This window comes from Pogona vitticeps, chromosome 5 (genome assembly GCF_051106095.1).
Source record: "Pogona vitticeps strain Pit_001003342236 chromosome 5, PviZW2.1, whole genome shotgun sequence".
Lineage (NCBI taxonomy): Eukaryota > Metazoa > Chordata > Lepidosauria > Squamata > Agamidae > Pogona > Pogona vitticeps.
The window spans coordinates 156,108,943-156,129,616 of record NC_135787.1 but is presented as its reverse complement, the minus strand read 5'-3'; the positions used below and the strand labels follow the sequence as shown (position 1 = coordinate 156,129,616).

General features: G+C 40.3%; 1 protein-coding gene across 2 annotated transcripts in view; it reads right to left on the bottom strand.

Moving 5' to 3' along the window:
- PLXNC1 (plexin C1) overlaps positions 1 to 19,291 on the bottom strand; it is a 63,231-nt gene extending 43,940 nt beyond the window's left edge. Inside the window, exons 1-6 of one of the 2 annotated variants that reach the window (XM_020815794.3) lie at positions 18,171 to 19,291; positions 10,178 to 10,306; positions 9,224 to 9,358; positions 8,099 to 8,199; positions 4,238 to 4,352; positions 868 to 1,027 (exon numbers count right to left, since the gene is read on the bottom strand). In XM_020815794.3, the coding sequence (XP_020671453.3) occupies positions 868 to 1,027; positions 4,238 to 4,352; positions 8,099 to 8,199; positions 9,224 to 9,358; positions 10,178 to 10,306; positions 18,171 to 19,148 (1,618 nt within the window). In that variant the 5' untranslated portion in view covers positions 19,149 to 19,291. The remainder of the gene's footprint in view (positions 1 to 867; positions 1,028 to 4,237; positions 4,353 to 8,098; positions 8,200 to 9,223; positions 9,359 to 10,177; positions 10,307 to 18,170) is intronic. The other variant, XM_078394832.1, reaches the window with a different exon arrangement.
- Positions 19,292 to 20,674: the final 1,383 nt, after the last annotated feature.

Here is a 20,674-nt window from a genome sequence, read left to right as displayed (position 1 = left end):
GCAAATCAAGCCTGGACTATCACTGGATGCAAAAATGTTGAGGCTGTCTTACTTCGGGCACATCATGAGAAGGCAGAATTCTCTGGAAAAAACAATAATGCTGGGAAAGATCGAAGGAAGCAGGAAAAGAAGAACACCAAATGTGAGATGGATTGAGGCTACCTTAAAGAAACTATAGGCTTGAATTTGCAGGAGCTGAGCAGGGCTGAAGACAGGACATTTTGGAGATCACTCATTCATAGGGTCACCCTAGGTCGGAGGCAACTTAACGGCCCATAACAAGAACAACAACAAATGGAAAACAGATAATGAAAACCATGTAAGCAAAGTTTGGCAATTTCTCCTTGTCTCCTTGCAATGTATTTTAATAACAGTTGTGGCCAAATAAGGTTTATAATTATCCTTCTTGTGTATGTTTTACATGTCTTGGCCAAATGAAACTTTGGAAATAGAATGGACAATAGTCAGCGTATGGTTATAGTGCACAGAAGACACATATAACAAAACTGCATCTTTGTTCTACATAAATATTTAAACAGAGTTATTACGAAATGTTAGAAATAAAGATTTACAACTGCTGTTATATTACTTCCTTCTCACTGAATTCAGCATGTGCATGAAGCTCAAGATGGTATACTTTCAGATCTAACCACATCAGAAGTTAAAGTTCCCTTTACTTCCCATTATAGCCAACAGAGCCGAAATCCTGTTCAGAAAAATGTCCCACCCTCCAGGGCACTGGTACGCAGAAGGAACTGCAAGAGGGAGCAGGAACTTTTGGAAGAAATGGCAGAATCAAAAGGAAATACACCATTTAATCCAAAGAAATATATTGGGTGAAATAAGTAAAACAGTAAGCAAACCTACCTTTATCTATTAGATCTGACCTCTTTAGCTGGCAAGAACAGTTCTTGGTGCCTGGATACTCATTCTTACAAAGATTTTTCTTTGTCTTTTCATTTATCATAGTGCACATGTAACGCCCTTTAGAAAGATCAAAAGAATTTCCAACTGCAGTCACCGAAATCTAGAAGAATGTCAAAATTGGGAATGATAGTAAGTTATCTTTAGGTAGACAGACTGGCATAATGTCAAAAAGATTAAAATGTTTAAAAATCCATTGCAACTCTTGCTAAGCTACTTCAAGACTAAATGAATCAAGGTAAACCTTGATAAAAATCACACTAGCCCTTTTCTTTCCCTATTCATGAAACATCTCAATATAAAAAATACAAGTCTACAATAATGCTCACATTCATAATTAAATTAAATTTATACATTTTCATACAAAAAACAAACAAACCCTGGTATACAAAACATTATAGTAAGAACTGTTGCAACATAGATAATATATACTATGGAATGAAATAGCCAGAACATTAAATCATTTAGTGATGTGGCAATAGAAAAGAAATTACAATATCAAACCTTCCCCCTAAAAGGTGATATATGAAAATGAAATCCTTTATCGTCTATGCTAACATACCCAAGGCAGTTCAGAAACAGTTAAAAATAAGCACTAGTATCCTATTGGGGATTTACAATGGTTTAAGTGTACTGGGTAAATAACAGCAGCAAATTGAAACTGATTGACAAATTTCTACTTGCATTCTTGGTCAAACATCAAGCAACGTAACTAGAACATGACAAGGAATTCAGGCAGCAACTCATGAATTAGCAACAATTTCCTGCTGCGATTTGCAGTTACATTTACACCACCAAAAACATTCCCAAAAAATCCCCAATAAAATTCTGGTTAAGTAAAATTAAAACCTAAGATATAAAATGAAATACAATTAAATATGCAGCAATATTAACAGTCCTAATAGTCCCCTTATTGCCTTGGGCCCCCTTACTGGGAGAAAGGTGGTCTAAAAATAAAACAAACAAATAATAATAGACATAACTTTAAAAACTTAGAAAATCAGGGACTCAGTCAATAGGAACCTGCCATTCCACAATACAGGAGCTGCCACTGAAAAATCTCTCTTTTGTATCCTCATCAAATGTGCCTATGAAGCTGAAGAGACTGAGAGAATGGTCTCTCATAAAGATCTTAAAACATGGACAAAATCAGACAGCAGGACATAGTTCCTGAGATAGCCCAGACTAAGCTGTAAAGGGGTTTTACAGGTCATAACTAACACATCAAATTGGGTCCAGAAACAGACCAGTAGCTGTGATGCTGTTGTAACAGTGGACTTCTGTGCTCCCTGTAAATGCTGTAGCACCAGTCAGCAGTTTGGCTACAGCATTTTTAACCTGACAAAGTTTGTAAATACTATTTACAAAAGAAAAGAAAACTAAATAAAAATGTTTTGATAAAACAACAAGAAAAACAAGCCTAAATTGCTTTAAGCAGTGAGGCCCTAACAAGATGGCATCTTCAAGACAGAGATCTTACAATGAAAAGGTTACAATATTTCATAACAGAAGAAAAAGAGAAGTGGAATGAAAGCAAGGAGAAAAAAAATCTAAAAAAAGAAAAAGACATTGGCTGCGTATTAAAATACATAAGCTTGGCTGGGAGCCTAGACCTTACTGCACAACCAGGTAGTTTATTTACTGCATGATGAAAAAAAATTAAATGTTACAGTGACAAAAATCCAAGGAGGAATAATTAAAAAGGGAAAAAAGAGGAAGAAAAAGCTTTTGGTGTAACCCAAATATTCATAATGAAAAAGGTTAACATTTTCAGAAGTAAACTTCTATTTTCATATGGCATAATAATCATGACCCCCCCCCCCAAAAAAACCAACAACCCAGGAATTAGCACAAATATATGCAAACACAGTAATTGTAATTTGTGAAATCAGTCAGCTAAACATCTTTCTAAGGTAAGGATAGGCAAAGTACAGCGGTGCCTCAACTTACAAATGTCCCGACATACAACCATTTCGAGTTATGAGCAGCTCCAGCTGGAAAATTTTGTTTCTTCTTGCTACTGGAGCTTCGAGTTACAACCAGAAAAAGGCAAGGGAAAAAGGCGGGGAATTCAAAGTGCTAACCGTTGGTGGCGAAGAGGCTGCTTCTTTGTAGCTCTTTTGCCCCAGCAGTTAGAGTGTGTGCGATCGGAGGCGGCTTTGGACTTGCCTGGTAAGGTAAGGTGCTGCTTTCTACTTTTTAAAACCTGTTCTGGGTGGGTTTTGTGGTGTGTTTTTGGGCTGCGTGGTGGGATTATGTTTCTATGGTGTGATGGGTCTTGCAGGGTGGTTTTTTGTGTTTTTTCCTCATTTCCAATGGGTCTTGCAAGGTTTGTTTGCTTTCTGCTTTGGTTTCTTTGCATTTCCGAAGGATCTTGCATGGTTTGTTTGCTTCCTCCCCCTCTTTGACTGGAACGGATTAATCACATTTTCGATGGGTCTTGCATGGTTTGTTTGCTTTTTGCTTTGCTTTTTTTGTATTTCTGAAGGGTCTTGCACAGTTTGTTTGCTTTTTTTCCCCTTCCCTTCAGCCAGAACGGATTAATCACGTTTCCGATGAGTCTCACAGTGGGTTTTTTCGTTTTTTGGTGATTTTTTTCTTCAGCCGGAATGGATTAATTGCATTTCAATGCATTCCTATGGGAAATGGTGTTTCGACTTATGACCATTTCAGTCATAAGTCGTAAATCGAGGCACCACTGTAGAACATGCACCCTTCAAGGGTCTTTTATGTGCCATCACCAGTAACTTCCAGTCCCACAGTACTCCCTACAAAACTGTTGTTTTATTGTTGTCATCATTGTCTTTATTGTCTAAACTTGTGGGCTGCCAACAATATTTGAGGACAACCTGGTAAATCTGAAGAGGTACCTCAATAAGGCTAACTGTCAGTGTTAATTTGAAAAGGAAACCTTCATCTACCACACTCTTCCTATGCGTTTCCTAAACATCTGTTTTCCTTAAACTTTGATTTATTGTAAAGAAATTAATCTTGTTATTTAAAAGCTTAAGTATTCCTTAAGTTGCTTAGGTCTAGGGGACAGTCTAGCTATATAACGTCTTTCTCAAAGCACCAGCACAAAAGCATGGATGGCTGATGATAAAATCACAGCAGTCATGCTTGTCTAGAACAAGTCAAAGGGATAAACAATCTAAAAACTAGACAATACGTTCTAGTCAGTAAAATTCAATGTATGCAAATTCTATTAATCCATTTGTTAATGCACAGCTGCATAACTTAACTATGTTTATCTTTTCCTATTTTAGTGGCTTTGTACACAAATGAATATAAATAAAATGTAATGATAACATACCTCACCTCTGTGAAGTTCAGAAGTGTAGATCTGCAGGCATTTATTGCTTACATTTGAAATGCTTGTCCAGTTCCCTGAATTATTTGAAAGCAAACATTCTCCTTTTAAGGTGCAGCTGAAACAATCCAAAATACATATGTGACAAACATATAGCAGCATGGTTCTATTGTGTACTTTTTAAGATCTCTAAAATGATTTTTAAATTTTATTTATTTATTTTTATTTATTTAATGTATATGCCACCCACACTTACCCAAAGGTCTCTGGGCGGCTTACACCAATTTGAATTCAATAAAAAGATAAAGAGATAAAAACAATTCAAATACAATTAAAAATACAATGCTCTAAAAATTGCCATCAGGAGCCACAGTTGATATTATTTTCAATTAAAAACCTTCTGGAACAGGAAGGTTTTGACCTGGCACCAAAATGTCATCAGCGTTGATGCCAGACGAATCTCAATTGGGATGGTGTCCCAAAGTCTGGGGGCAGCTGCCGAAAAGGCCCTTTGTCCACAAGCCATCCCTCTTACCTCCTTGAGGGATGGCTCTTTCAAGAGGGCCCCCCGGCTAGATCTTAATTGCCAGGTAGGTTCATATGGAAGGAGGCTGTCCTTCAGGTATCCAGGGCCCAACCCGTTAAGGGCTTTATACATCAAAACAAGCACTTTGAACTGGGCCCGGGCAGTGACTGGTAGCCAATGTAATTTGAACAGAATTGGACTGATATGTTCCCTCTCGGCCCCACCACTCGCACATCTCGATTCTGAACCAGTTGCAGTTGCCGGACCATCTTCAAAGGCAGCCCCATGTACAGCACATTACAGTGCATGTGTAACTGTCATGAGACTCTGCTTGTCCAGGTAGGGCTGTAGCTGGTACAATTTCCACAGCTGAAGGAAGGTGCCCCTAGTCACCGAGTCCACCTGGGCTTCCAGGATCCAGGAGCACCCCCAGGCTGTGGACCCTGTCTTTTAGGGGGAGTGCAACCCCATTCCGGGCAGGGAAATGGCCCTCTAGCCTGTCCAGTGAAGCACCCACTAACAGCACTTCCATCTTGTCTGGATTGAGTTTCAGTTTATTAACTCTCATCCAGTCCATTATCAGGTCCATACACGAGTTCAGCACAGAAACCGCCTCACCTGGATTGGTGAAAAACGAGAGATAGAGTTGAGTGCCATCAGCATATTGCTGACTCCTCAGCCCAAACCTCTTGATAACCTTTCCCAGTGGTTCCATGTAGATGTTAAACAGCATGGGGGGACAGTATCGAGCCCTGAGGAACCCCATGACATAAATGCCATGGGGCAGAGCAACTGCCCCCCAGCACCAGCCTCTCGACACGGTCAGCCAGGAAGGAGTGGAACCACCATAAAGCAGTGCCCCCAACTCCCCATTCAGCCAGCCTATCCAGAAGGACACCATGGTTGATGGTGTCGAAAGGCGCTGAGACGTCCAGGAGTATCAACAGCATCACACTCCCCCATCTCTCTCCCGGTAAAGGTCATTGTACAGGGAGACCACGGCAGTCTCCATACCAAAGCCTGGCCTGAAACCCAATTGAAACGGATCCAGAAAATCCATTTCATCCAGCAGTGCCTGGAGTTGCCCAGCCACAACCCGCTCCAACACCTTGCCCAAATAACGGATGTTTGCCTTAGTTAACCACCACCCTTGGTCCAGGTTTGGCTTTTTAAGGAGTGGTCGAATTACCGACTCTTTCAAGGTGGTAGGAACCACTCCCTCTCTCAAAGAGGCGTTCACGGCCTCCTGGACCCAGGTGCGAACCCCCCTGGCAGTTCTTCCAATTAGCCAAGATGGGCAAGGGTTGAGCGGAGTGGTGGTAGAATGGACAGATCTAAGCATCCTGTCCACATCCTCAGATCTTGACAACTGCAACTCATCCGTTAATACTTGACCTAAGCACGGTACACTGGACACATCCTCTGATTCTGCATTAATGGTTTTAAAATTTTTTAAAATAATTGTAAAATAATAATTTAAAAATTATTAAAACCCTTACTTCAGTCCTATGAATTGGAATGCCTTTTCTTTCTAGAAGACAAACTCTCTAGAAGACAAAGTCTATCAATATAACGAGAGCTGTGGAAGAGGGGCTGAAAGGAGGGGAGGAAAAAGAGAGAACCTCCACTGGTGCCAATGGAGATTTCTTGCCCCCTTTGCTTCCAACAGTAGGCAGACATTAAAATAAAAACTAGTACGGGGATTTTAAAATCTCCTCCACCATTGTGTCAATCAAGATTTATTCCATCTGCTCTTAATAATAACTGCACACTATCAAGTCAATTTTGAATTGTGATAACCCTTTTCAGGATTTTCTAGATAGAGAATATTCAGAGGTCCATTGGTATCCTGGGATTAAGCAGCTTGCCCAAGACCAAAAAGATTGGCTCTTCTGAAATGCAGAGTAGGGAACTGAATTCCCAGCCTCTGGCTCCTCAACTAGATACAGTGGTGCCTCGCTTAACGATGTTAATTGGTTCCAAAAAACCCATCGCTATGGGAAAACATCGTTAAGCGAAACACCATTTCCCATAGGAATGCATTGAAAACCAGTTAATCCGTTCCAATGGGAATGGATTACCATCCTTAAGTGAAAATCCCCATAGGAAACATCGCTAAGTGAAACAATGTTTCTCCCAACGGAAAGCCATTCAAAAGCATTGCAGCTGACTTCAATGCATTTCAATTGGCTTTCCGATCTCCGTTTTCGCTCATTTTTAAGTGTCTTAAAATGTTTGAAACCTGTTTTAAATGCTTGGAATCAGTAGTGCACCTTGTGAAACCTACGCAAACTTAATTTGGCTCTGTTCTGAGTCTTCGTTAATTTTTGGTGATTTTCTGTTTTTCCCCTTTAAATTCATTGAACTGTCCCTTCAATGGATTTAAAGGGGAAAAACAAAAAATCACCAAAAATTAACGAAGACTCAGAACAGAGCCAAATTAAGTTTGCACATGTTTCACAAGGGGGACTACCGATTCCAAGCATTTAAAACAGGTTTCAAACATTTTAAGACACTTGAAAATGAGCGAAAACAGAGATCGTTGAGTGAAAATCCCCCACAGAGAACATCGTTAAACGATGCGGAGAATTCCTCCAAGAAACACATCGTTAAGTGAATTCTTTGTTAAACGAAGCAATCGCTAAGCGAGGCACCACTGTACATAACTTACTGAGCTATCCAGCCATCTTCATCTGATATCAGTTGAAAAGGAAAAAAATCCAAAGGAATCTAAAACGACACTATGCCTAAATGATGCAGAATGTAATTTAGCCCTCATTCATTCAGCATTTTATTTTTCAAAATAAGCCTGTCTTCTTGGAAGTGTAGAAGTAGGGCTTTACTTATTTTGTAATCCACTGGCTGTCTCCCACATATATCCCCCAAATATCAAGCAGACCAATATGCGGATAGCTGGAAGACCATACAACTATAATCACAAAGCACTAAGAGGATTAAAATGAGATCAGTGGTACAGCGCGCCAAGAACTCTTTCTGAACAAGCTCCTTTAAAATGAATGCAAACTTTGCAAGAATATCTGCTGATCTAACAGCATATTGATCTGCTTGTAACTTGTGTAAAATACTGAATAGTCTGCTAGCTCAGTCAAATTACCACCCAATCCAACTAAAAGAGAAGCTTGTATGGCATTTTAATTTTTGTATCAGCCTTCATAGAGGAGGTGCTTGAGGGAGAATGGTTATAAACTACGGACTTAAAAGGATTTAATGTGGCTTTATGGAAAACAACTATGAACAGAACCTCAGGATATTGGGAATGAAAGATTAATGATAATGCAGTATTTATTTATGAAATCCTACTTAGCAAAAAGAAATACCTTTTCTTTAAATAGCACCATCCACAGTGTGGGTCCATTGCGGATAAACACTCTTTACAGGACATATATTTGGTACAATTTGCAACCGGTATTCTTCTAATCTAAAATACAAAAAGCATTTTTTTACAAATGTCTAGTTATTCTTTCCAAAAGGTCAAACAATATTTCCATGAACCCAAGAAACATGAGCAACAACAGTAACAAATCCTTGTAAAGTACCAGCAGGTGAAAGAAAAATAATTAAACTGATCAGGCTTCAGATCTGGAAGGGCTGTGTTTGTAGACTTTCCTAAAGATACCTATTTAGATACTGTAATGCTAAAGGCAATTGCCTTCTAATAATCCTATTAAATATTTCTCTGGGCTTTTGCTCTTGACAATATCATTCAAGATCTGGCAGGGGTTCTCTAAAAATGTGACAATTTTTGTTCATTCTCTCCAAGCTCTGTAGGAATTCATCCCATTCTCCTTCAGGTTTGACAATCAGCTAAGGCTTGTGTAGAGACTTTGATTCTATCAACTTGTGAATACTCCTATGAATCAAATTCTTTCTATTTTAATCAGCTTTGCCTTTAAGTCTCAAGCAAGTCAATGTAACTGTTGCAGAACAACAAATATTGCAATAGCTAATCTCCCAAGTTACAAAGACCTAATTATGTTATCTGTAGAGCTCAGCTTTTCTAGTTACTAAAACTACCCATCCTGATAAAAAATGTTTTGTTTTACAAAACAGTAGCAAAGGTTTTCAGTAGGTTTGCTGCACCTCAGTGAGCCAGGATTTGGTCAGATGAAGTATGATGGCCAACTCCAGAAGTACCATTTTTGTGGGTGTGTTCAGGAGTCACAACAAGCCAAAATTCTGGATTTATGTGAATGACCCAATGTGCGATTGCACACTGTCTGGATGTTGCAACTAAGCAAACCTAGGCTTTTCTGTTTGCCTCTGGCACATTGTCATGTCTCTTCTCCAATAAGCTAAAATAGTTAACTGTGCCTATGATTATGATTATGATTATGATTATTATTATTAGCTTCTAACTCTGGCTTATTGGGAGAAAGTTTAGCCAGATCACTAGATTCAGATTGCATAATAAGTACAGTATGGATGGACAGTACTCAGGAAACCTTATTATTGGATGGTAGATAGATGTAATCTTTATCCACAGGATCAAGTTCAAGTTTGTGAAAAACTGTTGTTTCTTCCTCAATTTCATATAAAATATCAGGGCATTTTGGCTTCATTTCGTCATCAAGAACAACCTAGAAGCATTAAAAACACAGAATTAACCATAAACTTTGCAAATAGTTATTAACAAGACAATTGCACATCTCACTTCTTAATTCAGATACACAAACCAATCACCTTAAAGAACTGTTATTGCTGCCGCCACTGCTGTTTTAAAGGCAAAATGATTTTTAAAATGCTCCAAATGGCAGCTATTTTACTAAACACTGTTGTTATATATTCTATTCTATTCCATTCCTGTCTTTCTGCCACTAAACTCAAGGCACCCTCTCTTCCCCACTATATTCTCACTCCAGCATTTGTAGTGTTTCTTCACGTTCAATGCCTTTCTCATTTACTTCACTGAAGTGGAAGATCTAAACATTCAAACAGATGTATGCACTCAGCTTCTCCATTCACTAAAAGACATGGCAAAACGTCACATGCAGAATTCCTGAGGTTTTAGAAATACAGTACTATATGTATTATTTAATATGTATATGTACACACATTTATATACACATACATACACATATGTTTAAAAGAACCTGTTTTTCTCCCCTAGGTGTTCAAAAGTCTGTTGATCATGGAGTAGTTTTTTTCCTGTTGTTTTGTGAACAGGTAGTTACCTACTCTTTGCATGCATGGAAGCTGTGTTGGTTTTGATGCAATTGCAAGCTAGAAATCACATGGAATGCTACCCCTGTAGAGTGTTACTCTCTGTATTTTCTTAACAGGATTCTGTCCTTAACATTAATGGTGTTAAAAATAAAAACATACTGTTGCAACTTTATGTGGCCTCAATCTACAAACTGATGAAACCACAGAGATTCAAGCAGTAAACACAGGCTTACCTTCAGTAATTGCCCATTTTCTGTCCCCAAAAACAAAACAATTTTGTTCAAAACTATTGTGGCATAAACTGACACTAGATTAGAATGATGCATGGAAACTGAGTTGTTCAATGGCTGTGCTACTGTGACCTGAAAAATCAAACACAGAACAAAAAAATTATCATTCGATCATAAAGGTGTGCACTAGCTTCAGATAAGTTGTCCAAATGAGGCAAAACATGGATATTTCTATGTTGCCAGAGCAGATACAGAATGGTTTAAGAAGCCCTCTATTGTGCTTGGGTTGGTTGGGGCACCCTACAAATCACTGTAGTTTGCTCTAGTGTTAGGGGAGTTACAAGTGCTGAAATCTGAACAAAAATATTTGCTGTAATAAAAGTGTCCAAGTAGAAGATTAACAGTTACAGCTACATTGAAAGTCAAAACCTCTCACAAAAACCTGAATCAATGAGCTCAGCTTGACCTCAGTGGATGCTGTTTATTCCCTATCCAACTGAACCAGCAGCTATTTTGCATCCAGAAATGGCAAGAGGAGGATAGTACATTGCTTATCAGATTGGACACATTCTAAAATTGTCTTGCTTTTCTTTTTTGATAGCTACACTGAGTCTTCACTAAGTGTGTGTGCACAATGTGGGATAGACATCTGGCTTCCTTGCATGGGCTTTGGGTGGACAAATTAAAACAGCTCTAAGAACTATCTCCACCCAGTTTTCTACTTTCTTTTATTTTTTATAATGCTTAGTGCTAGCCTTTAGTTGAAAAACCATTTCCCCCTCTGTCTCCTTGTCTCTTTTGTTCCACCTTCCTCATCCCGTCACCAGGATTTCATAAACATTTACATCTGATTTCAGTTTACCACAGTCTGACAGATGGTTCTAACTTATCACTAACCTTAATAAGACAACTGCAAACCATAGTTCATGAAGATGGTTTGTTTGGATTAACCACAGTTAAATTAGGGCTTGTGTGACTTATTAAATATTAACATTTAGTAACAAATAACCTGAATATGTGAGGGGAAAGATGATTAGGACCCATATATCTTTCCACCTCTTGTATTTTTAAAGTACTCATTTGAGAACAGATTGCTACTCTCATACTTATCTCCTTCTGCCTCCTCCGCCACCTTCATTGCTGCTGTCCTTTGTTAGAACGAGGTAGCTATATATGCACTCTCAGTAAAGGCTACCAGCAGACCTTGACACATAGAAATCAGCTCTACTGACTTCTGCAATTAAGCTGGGGATCTTTCCTCTTCCATTACCATGAATAGATTTTCTGGGGGGAAAAAAACCCTTTTCCTTCATCACCTGTTCCTAGAGTAGTTACTCCTGTTCAATAATCATAAACTCAACACTGAACTGTTGCACTCTACCAATGTAAATACCAAATAATCTTAACAATACTCTTTCAAAATAGAGAAAATATTGTATTATTAAAGTGGCTACATCCAGTGAGTACAAAAAGGTGACAACAAGGAATTGGGTCTTCTAGGTGGTGCCCCCCACAACAAATCTTTGGAATAAGTTTTCATATTGAATTAGAGCAGGCTCCTTCCCTCCTGATAGTCAGGAAATCAGTGAAGACAGAATTACACAGAGCTGCCTTCAATAACTTATCCTCCAGATGCTATTAATACTAATTTTAATTGCTTTTCTTCTGCTTTTTTTCTTTTTGCATTAATTTTAGATCTAGATCAGTGAACTGCCATATTGATTGTATTGTTATATGGGGTCAAGTGGGGTTCTCAGTTTTTCATTTGTAAGTCACCCAGAGTAGTGTTTCCACTAAAGGAGTTGTATATAAATCAAATAAATAAACTAAATTTAATCCAAAATGGAAAGAGGGGCTTCCAATTTCCAAAATGTAGCCTAAGTGAAATCGTCATGCTTGACAGCCTAGGAAGAAACTAGGCTTGCTTTTGTAATGCCAAATTGTGATTTAGCATTAGGTCTGAACAGAATGTCTTGCATACAGCTTGGCCTTCCTTTGTCACTGATGGACCATTCAATAGTTTTATTATGGAAAAGATTAAGACCCAGTATGCAGAGTCTGTGGAATAGGTTAATAGCAAAAGAATAAACATGCCTTTAAGCTGCACAGGAAACACAGCCATTTACTTCATGGAAAACTATATGCATTCATGCAAATAACAGCCATGACTTACTGGCACACTTCCCTCTTGATCATGAGTTTACCCATAATATCCCATACTACAATACTAGCATGTTCTTAGGTCCAACCTACAAGCTGTCTCTGTTTAGCCACAGAGACAGCTTGCAGATGACATGCTGCAGACTCTGTAAAAGAATTTAACTGAAGGAAAACCTATTCAAATCAAATAGCTATCAAAAGAAAGCTCCGAACTCACTCTCATGCAGAGAGTTGCAATACAAAATTCTAAAAATGCAAAGCCCCCAAAACCAACTGTGGGTTGAAGGGAAGGAGGCTTTAACTTTTTGCCTCATGTGATCCTCATGACAAGAATCAGGGTGGGAGATGGCGAGTGATTTGCATTTGTAATAGAAGAAAAATCCCACAGATGTGTCATAACAATTTAAATGTAGTATCCAGATGATAGTGATTCATGGGGTGTTGAACCACTGTGTAACCACACACTGCTGCTCACTCCAATCAATAAGCTGTTCCTCCACATGCTTTTCTCTCATCTGGGTGTAGATACTAGAACTGAGTCTGTCTAAGAGCAAAGTGGCTATGGAGAAGGGACAGATCAGAGAAAGATGAGTGAGAAGGCTGTATATTACTCAATATTTACTTATGCATATGCTTTAGCATAATTTTAGTCTATCTTTAAGGCAAAACTAGAGTAATGAAATCCCTTAAACGTATACTTAATAAGTCCTCTCAGTCTAACATTAAAAATTAATAAAGCAAGCAATACTTATAATAAATGCATCCCATAAAAAATCCAGTACATAATAGCAGCTAAGAGCCATCATCAATTCAGTGGTTCTTCTGCTCATACTGACTAGAAGATTCAAGTACTTTTCACAGGTCATAGTTAATGTGGAATTCACTGCCACAAGATGTAATGATGGCTGCCAGCTTGGACAGATTTTGAATGGGGCTCAATAAATTCATAGAGAATAAGGCTATCAGTGACTAATAGCCAGGAAGACTGCATGTCACCTCCAGTTTCAAGAGCAACATGTCATTGTATACTAGTTGCTGAGGAAAGCGAGATAGAGGATCCAGTTGCATTCATGTCCTGCAAGAGACATCCCATTGTAACCAACTGTGGTGAACGGAATGCCAGACTTTGATCTGATCCAGCATGGTTTTTCTTCTGTTCTTACAATCTTAGTAAAAATAAAAACTGAAGAAAAAGCCAAAAGGGGGAGGTAAGAGGTTTTCAGGGCTTCTTTAAAGGTATGTGATTGCCACAGAAAAAACCACCTCCTACAGCAAATAGTTTCGATTTGAGAGCAGTTGTAAGAACTGACTAATTCTTAATAAATTCTGCAGCACAATTGGGATTCCTACTCCCACCCCATATTAGCACATTAGCATAAATGTTATCATAGAATTTTAATGCTAGGAACCTTCTTTATTCTACAATTGCATAATGATGTTTCAACACTGCAGAATCAAGTTCCTGTTTTTCATGTTGAGAAATGCTACAAGATCTTCTTTTACATATGTTCAATCAGCTGATTATCCAAACTCTAAATTTGACTCATTCAATAATAAACATTTTAAAGGCTCACGACTGTAAAAAAAGTTAAACATGTACAGTACAGTACTTAAATATTTCCCTTTGAAATTAATGGAACTGGACGATGCTTATTGTTGGCTAGATCATGCCTTATATTTTTACAAAGTTATATCTTGCTGGTCTTTTAAGCATATGAAATGAATGTGGAATCCCCTATATTTTGAAAATTACTAAGAATCACTGGCAGGAGATCCAAGTGATGAAGTACAAAGTATTAAAAATTCAACTGAGGAAGTCTAGCTTCAAAATTTATACTCTTAAAGCATACTTCTCTTTGAGTCAATCATCTCTCAGTCTAAACTACTTTATATTTTTCTAGATGAAATTAGATAATATCTATGCCACTCCAAACTCTTCTGGAGTAGATGTGATAAAAATGTATCCAACATGAAATAAACTCTTAAACAGAGAGAATACAGATCCTTCCTTTGCAACATTTACAAAAACATACTAAAGCATTACAAACTAATTCTGAGCCAACACAAAATTCTGGGGGGGGGGGGGAACATGCCAAAGGATAGCCTGTTACAACATGTAAGTATTACAATAATGTTACAATAAAGTTACAAATACTATGGCAGAATGGTAAATAAGGGCAAGAATCCCTTTGCATTATGCAATTGCATTAAGGGTAATCATGTAAGCAGTGATAGTGAGATATTCTGCTATCCACTGCATGCTTGGTCTTTCTCCATTTCACCAACTGAATGTGTGTTGGGTTGTGTCACTGGGGATAGCTGACAAGCCACAAAAATCACTTGCATACATGTTTTTCACAAAAGGATTTTGGCCATGGCCAGAACCTTTAGCCTTACATGTGTTTTAGACTTCAACTCCCAGATGTCCTGGTCAGCACACTCCAAGGTAACAGATTACAGGGGGATATTCAAATCACCTGGAGGGCAAATGCTTCCCCACCCTTCCTGTACAGGTCTACATAAAATTAAGCTCATCTGAATTAGTGTTGAAATTACTTCCAATAAAATACTCATATAATTGTGATCTGAACTGGTCTGCATTTTGTTATGGCACGAACCATTACGACAAATGTTACAAATTCTCTCCAATGTGGGTATACGACAGCAAACAAAACAAAAATTTGGTAAACCTAATATGATGGAAAGCATTTTATGTTCTTACTTCTGAGCTGCCATTTGACTCAAAAGATCTTTAAGGCAACTTAAAAACAAACACAAGTGCACAAAACAATTAAATAAATTAAATCTAGCAAGAATTTAGACCAGCATACTTGGTGCTCTTCAGCATACAAATGGGTCAGGATCAAACCATTCATATGACAGGCTTCAACATAAGCAGTTTAACATTGTTACTGCTCATATACAGCGAAATCAGTATCTCATCTCACAAGCAAACTCTGCACTGTATTGGCCGCTGTCTTTGCTTGTTCAATGGCTTCAAGAATGATCCCATACATTTATGTCTGCAGGGATTTCTGCTTCCCCCAGCATTCTACAGCCTCTTGACCATAATGACTTGAAGTGAAACCAAGTAAGACAATGTATTTCTCGGGCTTGGAAGAACATGCCTAAGAACCTAAGACAGACTATTCGACATCTATAGCACAAATCCTTACTAAAGTTTATGATAATAGGTTGTGCATCCCATCCCATCTGTGAGGAAATCCCTACTAGGCTTGCAGAAATCTGCTACTGTCACTACCTATTGCTGATATGAAATCACACATAGCCATTGTTTTGAACTGAGCTCTGATTTACAGCCCTGGAAAAAAAAGACCACAGTTTAATATAATTACAGATATTCATGAGAGCTGTTATCCAGCCTTGGATACACATATTCTTACATATATAAATATATCTTATGCATACAGTTTGCAGCAGAATACTTGGGGTTGACCATTTATCCACTAATCCAACCTAAGAATGAATGATGAATGCCATCAGCTCTCAAATAAGCCATCATAATACTGTACTTCATAGTTCAGGAGCTATAAGCTTGTGTATTCAATTTACTATCTGGTGATGAGGCTGCTGGTGCAGCAATTCCATGTGCTTTTGAATGAAACTGATTTTCTGGGTTCATGTAATTCTGCTTTGGGATGTGTTGCTTTGATTGCTCTGATCAGCATGCTAAAAGGTTGTGCAACTGGAGACTCTCTAGGATCTCTCCCTGGATTTAAAAACTATCACTTACGTGGAAGTTTTCCATGCTGCTTGTAGGTGGTAGAAGTTGAAGGCAGTGACAGAACTTTTTCCAGCTTCTGCTTCCGCCTCATAAGAAAATGTTAGAATTCCTGAATGACTACTCTCTTACTCTTTGAGAATATCTTGAGTGGTTCCATCCGACTTTATTCTTCCTATCATATTTTTAAGCATTTATGAAAAACTACTCAGTGAGATTTTGTGGGAGAAGTTTGAGAGGACAGGCATCTGTTTACGGATGGGGTGCTTCCAAGCAAGGCTTTTATAAAGTGACTATCCTAATTCACTAAAGAATTAGATAAGCAGTCCAGACAATATCTTCAATTTGTAACTCATCACTACTATGTTTTCCTACTGTTTTATTCATCTTTTCTTTTTTATCAGAGGGGAAAAAATCCATTAAGGATTGACAGCCAGAATGGCTACACAATGTAATTGACTGATAATGCCTGAAGCTTTCCTCATAGAACTGTCCTTAATGTCCTCTTCCTTAGCATTAGGGATTGCAGAATGCCCTATAAGTGCACTGCCCAAGTACTCAACCAAGCAATGAATCAGAGTGGATGGGTCCAAAGCTCAGTTCAAATAAGACAGAAGAGCTATCAATGGCTAGCTCTGCAAATCCAAATATGCAGTGTGACAGTCTCTCAGTACAGCAAGGTTACTAACTGGGAATGCTGCTGCTACAGTGATGCTATTATCACTGCAGGAAGACATTTAGGTGACTGCAGGAGCACATGACTTCAACTGTATATGTTTACATGGATCTTTAATACTTTAATGTAGTATATTGTCTTACCTTTGTAAACCCCTTTGAAGTGGGAAAGCAGTATACTGTATTTATTAAAACACAATGATATAAATAAACAGAGCATGTCTCATTAGGTTCTTTGGTGATGCCACACTTTAACTTGCTTCATTGTGTATTAACAATTTATTCATTAACCTGAATAAATTGTTTACAACCTCCTGCTATTCTAAGCCCAACAATGGTCTGCTCCTTGCGAAGCTACAAGAATCTTATCCAAACTTATTCGACAAGTCTGCAATTTCATAAGTGCCACAAGGCTAAGAGTTAAATTCAATATTTTTAAAGCATCGTCTTAGCTAGAAAGGTGGTGGAAACGAGACCATTTGTAACAGTCACAGGATAGTTGCAAACTTTTCTCTAGGTAAATCCCCCTTCACCACTGAACCTGAATAGTATAACTTTCTATATTACAGCTCTTGACAGGAGACATAGTCCACAAAAGTAATATTTCTTTTTTAAAAAACATTTTATTAGTTTTTCACTCTATCTAAATTTAATTTGTGCTTGTCAAACATTGTGTTACATGATCTGCTTACAGTTATTTGTTTTTTACATCTCAGTGTCTTCCCAATTGTCCCCCCCAAATTCCAGACATCTTTCAAACATTCAAACCATTAATGTGCGTATTTTAGTACTGTATATAATATTGGCTACTATCATAATATTACTTTCATAGTGTACAATATTCTCAAGATCGTCTAATAACATTCTTAACTAAAGTAGTTCCAAATCCATGCCCCAACCTTATATCTAGTTTAATTCACCTAAAAAGAAATCCCACCATATTACGTCTTTACCCTGGTTAGTGCTCCCTTATTTCAATTTAATTCTCCTTTTTAATATAAAAGATATGCTCCTTCACAAAAGTAATACATATTTCAAAGCTCTGTGTGTAACATAAGGGAGCAACAAATTTTCAATAAAATAAGTGTATTCATGCTGTGCAAATTTGCAAAGAGCTAGATAGAAGAAACTGCATGCAGACAATATGACTAACTACTACAGGTTGTTTCATTACAGATCTCAAAATCTTTGGACCGGGAAGCCACCCTGTCCCATCTGTATGCTGAAACAGTGGCCTACCTCACAAGGCTGACATAGCAGCAAAACTGCTTAAACCAAACTACAACGTCATTTCACATTTTTTTAAAGATAGGGCCAAAAGCAGTGTGGATGGGCAGGGACTATGTTCTCCGTAAGATGAACTTTTGGTCTCCCATCCAGCAATAGATAGGTCTTTAAAGAACAACGAAAACTACTTACACAAGCAGAGTATGACTGAGGCAGGAATTCCGACACACTCTCCTTTTTGCAGCCTCGGGCTTTACTAAGGAACTGGGTCAGATCGAAGATGCAAAGGGCTGTAGAGGTTGGGCCCGCTTCCCTCTTAGCCGAGCCAAAGATCCCGATCCAGAAAGCGCGCTCCTCCAGGAAGGCGGAGGAGAGGATTTGGGTCGCGTCGCCACATCGCAAGACTCTCTGGCTGTGGCCTCTGACATGATTGTGGTCCACGTCTTGAGGGACGATGAGCATCTTGGGCTCCAGGCTCCGGTTGTAGTGATAGTAAGGGAAAAAGAAGTGCTCGCCCCACAGAAAGGCGTCCACGAAGTACAACACGTTTTCCACGGCCAAGTGCAGCTGCTGCGCTTCTCCCACGGGCTTCGGACCTTCTCCTTTGATGGAGACGGCCGTCATGGCGGTGCTCATGGCCAGCTTGGTGTTGTAACGGGAGTCGTTCAGCATGTGCGTCGTGGCCACGATCAGGTACCAGTCTGACTCGAAGGAGTACATCGCGCCGGCGGCGGCGCCCCGAGACGTGTAACTCACCAGCTCTTTGCCGAAGTCCTTCTGGGGCGCCCGGGCGGTCCCGTTGGCGTGGGCGCCTCCGCCGCCGCCGCCGAGGTCCTCCTCGTAGCAGCTGCCTTCCGGCTGGTTCCAACAGGTAAGCAGGCGGGAGCGGCCGAAGGGCAGCAGCAGCTTGTTGACCGAGGACTCCTGCGGCTGGCAACCGCCCACCTCTGCCGGCCGGGCCAGCGAGGGCTCCGCTTGGTACCAGCAGTTGCCGGCGGCCACCAGCAGACGCCCCTGGCTGACCGCCAGGTTGCTAACGGCCTGAGGGAAGGTGAGGGTCCCCTGGCAGGCGGCCCTCCCCACAGCCCAAGTCAGAAGCAGCGCGGACCACGCCAGGCGAGCGGGGCCACCGCCCAGCCGCGGCTTCGTCCTTCGCGGCCCGCCGGCCATCTCCCGCGGCGTGGCGCTGGCGCCTGCCGAAAGCTTTTCAGCGGCTGGGCGCCAGGCGGTCCTGCAACCCGCAAGCGAACAGCTGCCCCCTATCCATGTTGTGTCGAAGGCGGGAACTTCTGTCCTCGCTCTCCTCCCCGCTCTTTATCCCTCGCGGTGGCTTCCTCCGTGCCACGCAAGCCCTGCGCGCAGCAGAAGTTCCTTTTTTGTTTGTTTTAGACTGAGGGACGGTTATTGCCCTGGTTAAGTGTGGGGAAGTGAGCCTCCTCCGAGCCTGCTTTCCCGGCCCCTCTTCCCCGGCCGCCTGCCTGCTTGGAAAGCTCTCCTCCCATCTCGCTCTCTCCCTCCCGCCCCCCCCCCCCGGCACACACCCTTGCTCTTTCCTCAGAGAGACGCGTGACCCCGGTGTGAGGAGCCGCACGTGTTGTCTGCCTTCTTCCCGCCCCGCCCTTCTGCTTCACAGCCCCTAAAGCCAGGACGGGGTTATTAGAGGCTCCAGATAAAGGAAACAGGAGCGCCTGGGGGTTCGCCCCTCCGTTTGCCCGCTGCAAGGGGGCTCAGTCCTCCTCGCCCGCCACCTAATAGCCCCTGTTGGCGGGAATGGGGGAGGCGGGCATGCTTCCACTCGAAAAGCACGTGCGGCAGTGCTGCTTTTTCCGGAGGAGGCCTCTCGGTCTTGCCACCGACTTATGGCGACTCTTACGAATGATTGACCTCCAGAATACCCGCTCATGGGCAGCCTTTCTCTGCTCTTGCAAGCTCAAAACCTTGCTTCCCATTACAGAGTCAAGCCATCTGATATTTGCCCTTCCTCTTTTTCTGCTGCCTTCAGCAGGAAGACGTGACCTCTTCAATAGGGTGGAAAAGAACTATTTTCTTTTTAAGGGTTCTGCCCGACAGTCGTTAGAGTGTTTCTTTCTATCCTCCTTTCTATGACTCTGGGTGGAAAAAAATATCTCATTCAATTCTTTCCCATCACATTTTCTCCCACATGTCATTTTTGTTCATTTTTGAATAAGAAGCAAATAAGATGTCCCCTCTTCCCCATCCACGTCTTTTTCATTTTAATTCTGAAAGTGACATAGCTTTTATAGCGCAGCCATTGAACTGCCGTACTGCAGCCAAAGTATGCTCACAACTTGGGGTTCAATCCAAGGTAGACGGCTCAAGGTTCACTCAGCCTTCCAGCCTTTAGAGGTCAGTAAAATGAGTACCAACCTCACTGGGCAAGCAACATGTAGGCTGCATAATTAACTTGTGAACTGCCCATAGCTTTAAGCACTATAGGACGGTATATAAGCAGCATGCTTTTGCTTTGCTCTTATCTAATACAGCTCTAAATTTGACAAAAACAATTTTTTTTAAAAAAAAGTTGTCTAGAGGAGGGAAAACAACAAGTGTTCAGTTGAGGGGAATTACCCTACTGTCATACTGTGCCCCACTGTCAGTTTCACTGTATACATCACCTGCAACTGCCCCTGTGCATTGGGTTAGAAAACAGTGCCAGCAGAATTGGAACAAAATAA